Here is a 12787-nt window from a genome sequence, read left to right on the forward strand (position 1 = left end):
TTCTTTTTCTGTTAAAATTTAATATTTTTCAATCCTAATGTATTGGAAATGCTGTATACATATTATTAAGATTAGGGGTATGTTTGTTTCATTTCAGTTTAACTTATTTTATACAGTATCTTATTTCAGAAAAAATGAGTTCACATAAAATAAGTTTAGACAAAATAATTTCAAACAAGTAAAATTAATTACAATACATATGATTATTAATTTATTATTGATCATCCAGTAATTGTAAAAATAGCAGCGGCAGCTAATTTCCACACTACCTATTCGAAGAAATGTCAAAGATAGAAGAAAACAGCCAGTTTTCTCAAACTTGAAAAATGGAAGGGAAATTTCGGAAACAAAAAGAGGACTAAAAGTTTACTTTAGCAAGTCAACTCCCTTAATCTCTTGATTACTTTGAAAGATTAATTAAAGCTAATGATCAAGCCCCTAACAAAATTGTGATATGTGCTCATTTTTATTAGAATTGTAGTTTGTTATCTTCATATTCTGCGAAAAAAGGTATGATTTTTTCACTGAAATTCTTTCTTGTAATCTGTAATGCCTGTTTTTCCTGAACTTTTCATGCAGTTGGATAATTTCTGCCATTTGTATGTTTTTGTTAATTTATGTTTGTATGGTACAGATCGCATAGAATATGATTTCTTGTGTACTACAAATTAATTTAATTTGTATAGTCTGACTTAAGATCGAATCTCATTTGTGTCAAAGAAAAATTTGTTACTTAGTTGTTTTTATTAATGAATCTTGATGTATAAATCAGTAGTGAAATGCCAAGTTATCACTTTATTTGTTGGTTGGAATCTCATACAACATGGTTTTGAGTGTAACAGCTAACAGATTACGTCTTGGAATGTTACATGTTAAAGCTTAAATCTCGTCTATATCGTTAATTTCTGTAACTCTCTTTATATAACATAAGGTAGTAATGAAAAAGAATAGTGAAGACAGTTTAACTGTTTAAGGGAGAAAAACAAGGGAAATGAAAGGCCTTAAAAAGTTCAAGCATTTACTTGTTAGTCTATTTTCACTTGCAAGAATCTTAATTTGGTGTCACAGGTTGCATATTTAGATCCTACATTCGAGAGCATAATTACATATTTCATTGAACCCTCATTTTAGCATGCAAATTGCATATTCTTTCCATTACAACTACCTTGTCTTTTTACATACAACTGTAATTATAAGGTATAACATGGAAACATGATTTTTTTTTTTTTTTTTTTTTTTTTTAAAAAAAAAAAAAACACACACACACACACTTATACGTGGGTATACTGAGAAAAACATGTAACCTAAAACATAAAGCCCATCATGCTCTCGGATGTATAATCTAAGAATCTAAGCGTTACCTTGCTGATGTTGGAGTACATACTTCATGCTTAAACCCTCCTATGAACACTGAGTTCTGCCATATTTACCCTGAGATTTACCACAACACACATTTGAGGAAATTAAAAACATGCTTTACTATAAGTATATATTCTTTTTGGATAGATTAAATCATACAGCTATCATTAGGGAAATTGGGAAGTCAGGATGACAAATGATTTGAAAGGTATAATTAAATAGGAAGTATGTTGTACTATAAAACTATGTTACTATCCTCCTTTACCCTGTAGAATCATTTGTACCTGTTTTTGGTTATCAGGTTCTTCAATGGAAACCTTAAAGAATTTGTTGAATATTAGTGATGGCCAAGATGATAAGCTGCAGACATTGAAGCGTAAAGCCAGAGCATTGCATGCGAAAGCAGAAGATGTACTCAGTGAAATAAAACAAGAGGAGCTTCAACCAGGAAAGAGACGAAGGAAGGAGGTTGATAACTGGTTGAAAGACGTTGAAGAGGCGGTGCTTCAACTACAAAATCTTGAGCTACGAGGTAAAAGGTTTGATTACGTCAGAACGGAGCAATGCTGGATTGATAAAACAAATTGGAGACTTGACTATGCAAGGGAGTTTTCCTCAAGGGTTTACGTTCTATGATCATGGGAGTTCTAGTGTAGCACTAGTAACAACAAACATGAAGATAAATGATAGAATGCTACGTAATAATAAGAGGAAAGTTATATCTTGGCTGATAGATGATGGCACCATCTCCACAGTAGGCGTTTATGGTCCAGATGGTGTTGGGAAAACTATGCTGCTTAAAGAAATTCACGATGAGCTACTTGAACGCTTTAAATCATCTGCACGCGTTTATTGGGTATCTGTGTCACATGGCATCACATTGCCTATGTTGCAGGATAAAATTGCTGAGGCTATGAATTTGAGCTATCTTTTAACAGAGAAAAATGCAATCAGGAAAGCAGCCTCTTTATCTTACGAGTTAAGGCAGAGAAATAATGTTTTTCTTTTCCTGGATGATGTGTGGGAACATTTTTCTCTAGAGGATGTGGGGGTTCCTATCGGAGATGAGAATAGTTGCAAATTGATCCTGACAACGCGGTCTTTGGATGTGTGCAGAAGGATGAAATGTCAGAAAACTGTCAAGGTGGAGCCGCTGTCAAAGGAAAAAGCTTGGGAGCTATTTAGCAAGGTACTAGGACGGAGAGATCATATGTCACCAGAAATAAATGAGCTTGCAGAGCTAGTTGCTGCTGAATGTGCTGGTTTGCCTCTTGGTTTGATTGTCATGGCTGGAAGCATGCGAGAAGTAGACGACATTCAAGAGTGGCGTAATACTTTAGAGGAGTTGCAAAACTCAAGTGAAGGACAACCTGACATAGAAACAGAGATATTCCCAGTTTTGAAGCTTAGTTATGATCGTTTGAAAGACCAAAGGCTGAAGGAATGTTTCCTAATATGTGCATTGTATCCTAAATATGGTGAAATTGTACGAGATGAGCTGATTGTTCTTTTCCGTTCTGAAGGCCTTCTGGATAAGATAGATAGTTGGCAAAAGCAATTTGATAAAGGACACAGCATGCTGAATAAACTCGAAAATGCATGCTTACTGGAGAGGTATGATAACAGATGTGTGAAGATGCACAATTTCATCAGAGACATGGCAATTCGAATCACCAATACTAAGCCACGATATATGATTGCAGCGGGTGCAGAGCTGAGAAGAATACCTAGTGGGCGACGATGGACAATAGATCTTGACAAGGCTTCCTTAATGCACAATTTTTTGTCAGAAATTCAACCCGGAACAATACCCATGTGTCCAGACCTCACTACCTTACTGCTTCAGCAAAACCCATTTACAAAACTCCCAGATTCTTTCTTTGTGCACATGAAGGCACTCAAAGTGCTTAACTTGTCCAAAACCAGCATCAAGAGGCTACCAGACTCGATTTCAGAATTGAAGAACCTGAGAGCTCTTCTGCTTGAATTCTGCAAGCGTTTGCATTTTGTGCCGTCAGTAGTGAAACTTACCAGCTTGAGGGAGTTGGATTTTAGCTTTTGCTGGTCAATGAAAGATGTGCCGCATGGGATGAATCAGCTAGCTGAACTTAGATTCCTTGATTTAGAGGGATGCAAGGATCTGTGTCAGTTACTCAGTGGTTCATTATCCACATTTTCTCACATCCAATGCCTTAAGCTCAATCCAGATGTGCAAAGCATCTCAGGAGATGATGTGTTAAAACTGGGATGTTTGGAGAGATTGGAAGGCTGCAGGATATCTGATGTAAGCAATTTTAACAAATATGTTAAATCTCAGCATTTCCAGCAGCTGAAGTACTACGAGTTTGTCATTGGAGCAGGACAATACAAAAGGGTTGATCATAGCATAAGCGCAGAACGAATGGTGATCCTATGCAGCGGAAGTCTTAAAGGAGGAAGCGGAGGAGATCTATTTGTTCCTCCAGAGAACACTCAAGATCTACAGATTCATAACTCTGCATTTGATGCAAGAAGCTTGGTTGGTGCCCTTCCATCATTAATTCGTTTAACAGCATTGAAAAGAATTCTCATTAGGCGTTGCAGAGTGATAGAAGTGATATGGTCACCAGTATCAGGCGTTGAAGCTACACAAGAAAAGAACCACTTCAATGCTGCTGTTGTATTATTGCTTCAATGCCTTCAGGAGTTAATTCTCACTGATCTACATGATTTCAGGGGTCTAGTAAAAGGAGGAGTTGCTATCCAAGGAGGTGCCTTTTCCAATCTTAAGATATTGGTGATAAAATATTGTCCCAATATCAAGGAGCTATTCACATCAAATCTGTTAAAAGGTGGCCTTGATAACCTCCAGGAGCTGGAGGTTGAAGGATGCGAAGAATTAGAAATGATTATTGCAGTCCATGATGATGGTGGTCGAGAAAAGATCATAGATTTTGAAGGATATGTCGACAAAGATGGTGATTTAATCTGGCTTCCCAACTTGAGAGCTCTGCACTTGAGGCAGCTGCCAAAGTTGACAGGCATCTGTCATGGAGGGATGCTAGGAAAGTGTTCTGTTGAGCAAATTACTGTTGAATATTGTGCAAAAATCAAGCAGATATTCAAGAGCAGTTTAACACAGTACCATTTGAGCAACTTGAGAGAAGTTAAAGTAGCAGCTTGCAACATTTTAGAGGAGATTATTGCATCACCCAACTCTCAGGGTCAAGAGAGTAGTGGCACCTATGAACTCCCCTACTTAAGGGCGTTAGAGTTGGATGATCTACCATGTCTTACAAGTTTCTTTCGTGGAATCATACCAACTTGTGGTTCCATTGAACATATCAATGTTACAAATTGTCCAATAGTGAAGAGACTACCTCTCTCTGTATCCCTACACAACAATGGAAAGGTCTGGTACCACTTTTTCTTCAACAGATAAAAGCAGATCAAGAGTGGTGGGAATCTCTCGAATGGGATAATCCTCTTATTAAGAAGACCCTTCTGCCATTCACCAAGTTGAGTGTGGCAGGCGCATCCAGCTTTGATATCTTTGAAGGTGCTTTAGTTTTCCATCTTACATACTTTCTTAATTTAGTATCCAATCATAAGAAATTCTTTTTTGCATATTGCAGAACTTGGGTCTCCTGGGAGACTCCATGAACTGGAAAACAAATTTTCTAAAACAAAAGTGAATAATAGTTCAGAGACTGCAGACATCAACTCCTGCCTTACTTTGTTAAGGTTACTTCTCTAATTTCTTTGTTTCATCCACTCGTCCTTTTCCTTTCCAATTCGCTGGTGATGTTCTCACTGACAGACGTCAAAACTCTGAACTTTTTTTAGTGATGTTCTGCCTTGAGGCATGCAAGACGCACAATGCTGTATTCTTTCTCCAATAAGAGGTTAGATACTTAATATTTTCTTTAGCATATACTACCACCATCTAGATTTCTACTACCACCATCTAGATTTAATAGTCAATCTAGGACATTCTTTCATGCTCATAGATTTACTTCCTTTAGCTATAAACCTCTTAAGCATGTTTAAATAACCTAGCTGTTTCTGAAAATTCAGATAGCCTAGTTTAGCCATACTAAACTCAGGAAATGCCCCAATAGCAGTCAAATATGGTTTACAACACATTTCCATCGTAGGAGCCACACTGAGTTTACAGCTTTCGGAATTTGTCGAATTGTAGATTGTATGGAAGGTGTTGGAAAAATAGAGATTTGTCCTGCTTTAGCACTACTTTTTCCAGACATTTTATATTCTTACAAGATGAATATTATTTATTTCAATTATATGTGTAGTTTTGGTTTTCTCACACATTTACACCAATTAACTCCATTTTCTTGAGTATGTAGCAATAGAAATCAAGGAGAATTCAATATAGGGACCGCTCATGTGGATAACTTTTGCTTTTAGGAGCACAGAGAGAGGATAAGAGAATTGGTAAATACTTCGTATAATCGAGTCCCACAAAAAAGAGTGGGAGATGATAAAATATGAATTAAAAGTTGATATAAATAGAATATAGTAAAAGTGATTAGAACGTATAAAAACGGATGAATAAGGAAAGTAACTAAAATTTAGGAAAACTGATGTAGTATATATTTATAATGAATACGAAAAGTGAGTAAAACTTAGGAAAAATGTATGTTCTTTCTTAGTTAATCAGTGTCGTGTGAATATTTTATCTATAAAAAATTTACAATAAAAGTGTCACTGCTAAGTAGAGCAGAATTAACAATTCTTCTGATGTTTCGGATGTATTGAATTAAAATATTTACATTCTGTTTAAACCACTAGGAGTTACTGCGAGTATAAAGAGAGCGGCTTTAAGGACCATTTTCAACGTCACTGCTCAGGCAGAGAAGCAGATATTCATACAGGTAAGGAACCATTTTTTGGTTGTAGGTCATCTTTTATCAGACAATTTTTTAAGCTCTCGATCTTTTTGTTTGGTTAGTTGTAAGCTTTGGGAATGATTTTCTAGCTTTAGCTTTATTTTCTCTTAATTATAAACTAGAAAAATACGAAGTATGATCTGGTACTTTCTGAATAAACAGGGCGTCATTGAAACTGGTATTGTGTTGCTCCATATGTCTGTTTGCTTCGTACTGCTGAAGTTTGACATCAAGTAGGAGGTTGCCCAGGTTTTTTCAAATGGTACTTTGGCATATGTTGTCATGATATAATTTATCGTGATCATGACAGCATCCGAATCTAATGCTCTGAAGGCCGTCAAAAATCTATAGGTACATCGGGGATGACGGTGATGATGAAAAAGAAGCTGCATTGCCTTCTGTTAATGGTGCAGAACTGCAGCGCAGAGGAAATGAAAACTTTGAAATTGAATCCGAGTTTGGTTTAAAGATGTGAACAACATTTTTTTTCCTTAATTGTCTATTTTGCCTGAGAACAATGACAGCTTTTCTTCATAGCCATTCCTCAGACGCATATTGCCCTAATCATCTGTAGCCAGTTTGCCAGAAGTTAAAATCTGAATAAAATTGGACAGGGAAATTCAGAGGTGGATGAAATTTTTTTGATTGGAACTTTATGACCAATTGCAAAATAGTTTTGGCACATGAGTTCTGGTTTCGATTTCAAGTGATTTCAGTTATATTTGGTTTCAATTATTAATTTGAATTTTGTCGTATTCATAAACAAAAAAAAACTTTGATTTAATTACATTTATTTTCGAGTCTAGTAAGCTTTGATCCAGTCAGTCATTTGATCTCATAAACAATCCGGGCTAGGATAAGGTAATTCAAATTGAGTAATTAGGGTACTACTCCATAGTTTGTTTTTCCGGGACATGGAATCAATTACACATTAGAGTAGATATTAATTGAAACCACATAGGCGGTGCTCAGCTGAGCACTTCCATGTTAGTGTCACACAGACACACATTGTAAATGATATCTCACATCAGTCATATGTTTTACTTATTCAATTCGAAGTCTCCACCATATGGCTAATTTAAACCGAAATTCATATGAGTTCAATTAGGGAACGAAGCTTTATTGTTCTTCGCAAAATAAAACCAAGTAACAGTAATTCTCCTGGAAGGCACACCAATTACCAAATGGTTTTAGGATTAAACATAGAATAGGGAGAAGGGACTCAAGGGAGAAGTTAAAGAAGAAGAGTTACAATAATTCTCCTGTCAATTCAATTATAAAATAAAACCAATTAACAGTAAGTCAGTAATCAATTCTAACAATCATATCAGCAGAAGTGGTAATCCCTGAGATAGGATCTTACAATACATTACATGTACCAACAAAAAACAAAAAAAAAAAAAGAGAAAAAAAAACCTATTTAACAGTCACCTGATAGTTGATTAGAAGTATTACACTGTATCATTATCGCCTTTTTTTTTTATCCAAAAAAAATTATCAACACAACTTAAGTTTTAAATTTAAGCAGCTCGAGTAAAAAAACTCAAGTAATTCGAATAAGGAAAACCACCATCATAAAAACCATTAGCATAATAAACATAATAAGCCACGTTAAACATGAAGTCTTTGAGCTCTGTGAAAAAACACTCATTGCCCTTACATTGGCGTGACTAGTGCTTGCCAAGCTATGCTCAACTGCCTTCTCGGTTGAATCAAGTATCTATATCAACAAAACCATGATGAAAAAACAAAATTAACCCCCCAAAATAGCCACGATAATGTGAGCCAAGTTGGAAACAAACAAATTTAAGATGCTAGACTAGACCAGACCAGAAAGGTGAGAAGCAACAAACATAGCACTTAGAACAATTGACTTGTTGACAAAGGACAGAAGCAAAAAGTTTAATTTTCCACGAAAGCAAGCAAGAAATGTGTTTTTGCACCAAAGACAAGGAATCTTTTGCCGCAAAAAATAGCATATAGATTAATATTTACATCTAAAAACTTCCTCTCAACACTAATTTCCATGGTAAAGCTCTCAAGAGTGTCATGAGATAGTGAGAATATTTTTAAGACACAGCTGCAAGACTATATATAGTGCCCCATCCCAAATTTACCTATATCTCTATATATAAAGCCCTTACCAGAATCAAGTGTTTTTTTTTTATCCTATCCTGGGCGGCTGGGCCCCTAAAATGCACAACATACAACTTAATTTATGCAGGATACAATGGTCCTGTACTTAAATAATACCCTATTCTCACAATCTTCTAATGTTTCATGTTCATTTTTTGGTTTTCTAGGTCGTAGAAAGTGGAAGGGGCTCGGACAACCTGAATTCAAACGGCCAACCTGAACTGGAAAAATATTGACAACCAAAAAAACTCCACAGTTCTAATACTTCGTATTATCTACTACATATCACACCTAGTTGCCTCACAACATTACCCCCATTTTGTAGATTTTTTTTAAGCTACAGGTAGCAGTATGGAGTAATTTGGCAAGATTAGTTTAACTTTTAACCAAGTCCAAATCTAAACAAAAGTTATACGGTAGCTTTTTAAATCTCAAGCCTGAACTCAAAACAAAATTTGGGAGTCCGATCCAGTTCTATTCCTAGGTAGAAAAGATAAAGGTAAAGGATACCAACCCTAAGTCGTTTTCAGGATTTAATCATAATTTTATTTCAATGTATGAGCATAAAATGAATCCAGTTGCAAAATAAAACATTTTGGAGGGAGGAAATAACTCATTAACTTGCAGCTATTTAATTACACAGACAACACCACCACAACCTGGTCTCTTTACACAACAAAGTCATAAGATTCCTTTCAGAAAAAAGTAATACAGATTTTGTGAAGCGGTGTCATGTTCAAAGTAGGCTCAAGAAAGCATAGTTGAAGGCAAGTATGTACCTTCTCAGCATTTTGCACTGACTGACTCATTAAGAGACTGCTCTCTTTCAGTTGTCGTGCCATTCCCACCATCTCATCAGTCAAGTCTTCTTGAAGCTTTCTGTATCACAAAGAAGTGAAATTCAATAACACAATTTTATACAAAGGAAAGCTGAGTGAGCATATGCTCACCAAGAATCAATAACACGATACAACAATATCTGAAAATAATCTCTAACCATGTCACCCCCAATAAAAGGCTAGAAGGATTTCATCTCTAACGGCAAATGGGGATAAAGTAGACATTTATATAAAAATGCAAAAAATTGCTGAGGACAACTTCATAAAAAAAAACACGGGACCGGAAACAATCTCCTCAAAAAGAATCCACAAAATTTATACAAGACAATTCTCTATATTGAAATCTGCTTCCAGTAGAGATAAGCAAAACTGAGCTTCCTGAAGTTTCAACTTTTAAGTTCTAATCCCCTTGATCTCTTGCTCCTGAAATTAACATTGGAAGACGTGTAGTTCATATCCTTTCTCAAAACACTCCGTAGTGACAGTAGATGTGTATCATGAAGACTACTCAGTTTACTCTTTCAAGCAAACAGTGATAAACTCAGAGTTATCAACCACATTTACAATATAATGTTCAGAATAAAATTACCTGTGCTTGTCTATATGTGAATGGGCAGCAGCATCTAATTTAACAAGTGGTGAGGAATCAGGTCCAACATTATCGTGTGACTTGTCTTCAACAAATGAGGATGGCCTACACTCGCAAAAAACCTTCCAACTCAATTTCAAAATTCCTTAAAATAACTCCATGAATAAGACTGTAATGTTTACATACACTGGTCTCTTCCTAAGTCCTGGTGGGGAGGCAACTTTAAGTTCTTCACCTATTTGAGGGCTTGCCTCAGTGGAAGTCTCTTCAAAGAGTTCCTGCATTAGTCATGTACCAAATAGTTATTAATGAAACCTCCTTTCCATACCAAAGTTGATCAAAAGCAGCAAACTATTTTCCTTTGGAACTATTGAAATCATATATTCAACATAAATAAGCTCTCTATATACAGAGTCTGGTAACTTCTTCCTTTTCTGCCCTTTTTAAAAGATTATACATTTGAAGTTTGTTATTGAAACAACTTGGTCTCCACATAATGCAAATTTCTGGTTTAAACAACAAAATAAAAATAATTAAAAAAAAAAATCCTAGAACAGCTCGAGAAACTCAACTCTGTGTAACTAATAAATCACTAGCAACCTCCTCAATCAAAATCATACAAAAAATACATAAACAATGAACAGACACCTAGCAGACATACAAGCATACATTTTGCTATCACAAGTTTTATAAGTGATTATGCAGTGTAAAAAAGCAATATATAGCAGAGCTACAACAGCTAAGATTAAGCATAGAAAAATAGAGGCCGTCAAAACATACCATAGGTGAAGTTAATTTGGCTGCAATAGATTCAATCTTCTCAGAGTAATCATTTACTTTAGCTTTGGAGACCCTACAAGGTAAAACCCAGGAGCAGAGTGAATTGATTAAATTGATGTTTAGTAAACCCATACAGTAACAAAAAGTTTGAAAAAAGTAAAGGATTTAAGTTATGTTGATGATAGAGCAAAGTATCTAACACAACACATAACATAAAACTATGGATCACAAATCACAATAGTCATCAAACGGCTTGATAGCTAGACTATTATACTCATAAATTAACAGATTATATCATTACACTATCCTAACCAAGAAATTAGTCCCAATTTTCACTCGCAGTCTACAACATCATGCAAAAAGGACATTAAGAATAGGTTTTTTTTTCTCAACAAAAATAGACGATTTCATTAATGCAGCAAGGCTAGATTGCAATTCTAAGATCCAAACTCTAATCTCTAACTAGTTCTACTTCTACTGCTAAGGTTATTGCATCTGCTTCTACCATGCATCGCTGAGGAAGCTTATCCCCAATTACCCAAATCCCACCCTCTCTGCCTCTAACCCATTTCTCCAACGTTAAGGAGCAAGAGAATATCTCCACTATTTATAACAATAAGAAGAGAGAGAAAGGGAGTTTTTCACTAGAGCTTTGGTTTCAAGTTCACAACTATTAGCAGTTGATCTCTTTGTTTACCACAAACTTTTTAAACATTCCATAAAAAAAATGCCACTAAACACCACAAACTTATAAGCTGACCTGGGCAAGCCTTCTGGAGTGGTCTCTTCAGTTAGCTGTTCCAACAATTCGCGCAGTGTAGCAACATACTGCATAATTACAGATTGTAATCCAATCAGGTGAAAAGCATATGAACTACAAACAAGTTGAATAAACGTATGATTAAAAAATTTAGATGCATATAAATTGAAATTTGTTCACAACATCTCGATTAACATGCATGAGCCAATTTTGCCTGATTTTGTTGTTGTGGTGCAGCAGCAATTAACCTTCTCAGATTTATCTCAGTTTTGCTAATCCCCATACCAAGATTCCCACCTGCCACAGTCCACACACACACAAATATATATAAATAAATAAGCAAATTACGAACCTACCAATGTCAGCAATGTTTGGCAATTAAGAAAAAACAATTACTTGTATTTCCTTGATCATACTACACTAATGAGTAATGAGTTATCAAATGAGAATCTCCAACCTCAAACCCATTTTCCTATCCTTGCTTGCGATTGTAAGATCTAAATCGACAATGATACGGCAATACTAAATTACTAATCATACGGTAACAAGCCTAAATTCAGAGATTAAGAAGCAATAATTCCAAATTGAATAAATTTCCAAAATTTTAATTACAAGCAAAACCTCAGCCATGTCTTAACTCCCATAATGTTAATAAAGGGCGAAATATATGTTTTTCGGCAAGCTTCGGAGACGAGAATACGAATACACGACAATTACATTACACAAAGTCTAATAATATAGATCAATTAAACTTATAAACTATGATGAATCGCAAAATAATCTTCTCAATGAAGATTATCAATCTAAATTGCGCGTTTAGAAATTGTAGCAAAAAAATCGCTGGTTATAATCTATCAAAACTTCAGCAATTTTAATCAATAGTTCAATGATCCAACTCAGAAGAACAATTTACTGAATCAAATTAACGATAGTGTGAAACTAAACCCTAGATTATGAAATTGATATTTAATGATTAATCAAAATAAAAGGATAATTACCTCAAAGCTGTTTCAATGCTGGAGAGAAAGCTCAGAAGACACTCTAATGGAGGATTAAGAGTGCGTTTTGATGGAGGAGACTCGGGAAAGAAGGGAACAAGACATAGGAGGAAGAAATATAAGAATTATAATACTCATCCAGTTTTTTAACGTTAACTGTTACGAGTAGATAAAAAAAAATGTTCAATTTAGTTAAAATTACTATCTTTAAAGAAAAAAATAGGGAATTACTCTGTAGTAAAAATAATTTCAATTAGTAAAATTCGTTAACTAAAGAAAAATATAATAGAGAATCAATAATTATTATTTTACTTTAGTAAAAATAATTTCAGTTCAGTAAAATTAATTTCATTTTAATCAATATAATTTAACTTCAACAAAAATAATTTAACTTCTACAAAAATAATTTCAGTGTAGCAAAAATAAAGTGGCGTAAT

General features: G+C 34.9%; 2 protein-coding genes across 4 annotated transcripts; one reads left to right on the forward strand and one right to left on the reverse strand.

Annotated features, from left to right (window-relative positions):
- The first annotated feature begins 1665 nt into the window (after positions 1–1665).
- On the forward strand, positions 1666–6899 carry LOC110693206 (probable disease resistance protein At1g12280). Its single transcript, XM_021870339.1, is given in 7 exon segments — positions 1666–1904; positions 1906–4748; positions 4751–4897; positions 4974–5082; positions 5185–5243; positions 6151–6233; positions 6411–6899. Coding segments are annotated over 5 exon segments (3351 nt in total). The 5' UTR covers positions 1666–1668; the 3' UTR covers positions 5201–5243; positions 6151–6233; positions 6411–6899.
- A 597-nt stretch (positions 6900–7496) lies between these two features.
- On the reverse strand, positions 7497–12490 carry LOC110693207. 3 transcript variants are annotated; one of them, XM_021870341.1, is made up of 8 exons: positions 12351–12490; positions 11567–11649; positions 11353–11420; positions 10593–10665; positions 9999–10090; positions 9813–9917; positions 9164–9263; positions 7497–7968 (listed from the first exon to the last, which is right to left on the reverse strand). In XM_021870341.1, the coding sequence occupies exons 2-8, from the start codon at positions 11633–11635 to the stop codon at positions 7792–7794; spliced, it is 684 nt and encodes a 227-aa protein (XP_021726033.1). In that variant the 5' UTR covers positions 11636–11649; positions 12351–12490; the 3' UTR covers positions 7497–7791. The 3 variants fall into 3 exon arrangements, with proteins under 3 accessions (XP_021726033.1, XP_021726032.1, XP_021726034.1); XM_021870340.1 differs by having other exon boundaries at positions 11552–11649; XM_021870342.1 differs by lacking the exon at positions 12351–12490 and having other exon boundaries at positions 11536–11643.
- Positions 12491–12787: the final 297 nt, after the last annotated feature.

This window comes from Chenopodium quinoa, unplaced genomic scaffold, assembly GCF_001683475.1.
Source record: "Chenopodium quinoa cultivar QQ74 unplaced genomic scaffold, ASM168347v1, whole genome shotgun sequence".
In the NCBI taxonomy this organism is placed as follows: Eukaryota; Viridiplantae; Streptophyta; class Magnoliopsida; order Caryophyllales; family Amaranthaceae; genus Chenopodium; species Chenopodium quinoa.

Bases quoted from the DNA above. Each gene is read 5' to 3' on its own strand.
- LOC110693207 (XM_021870340.1), bottom strand. From the start codon at position 11,635: ATGGGGATTAGCAAAACTGAGATAAATCTGAGAAGGTTAATTGCTGCT. The intron at 11,421-11,551 runs GCATGTTAATCG...GTAATTATGCAG, and splicing joins ATCAGGCAAAATTGGCTCAT to TATGTTGCTACACTGCGCGA. The intron at 10,091-10,592 runs GTATGTTTTGAC...TGACTAATGCAG, and splicing joins CCAAATTAACTTCACCTATG to GAACTCTTTGAAGAGACTTC.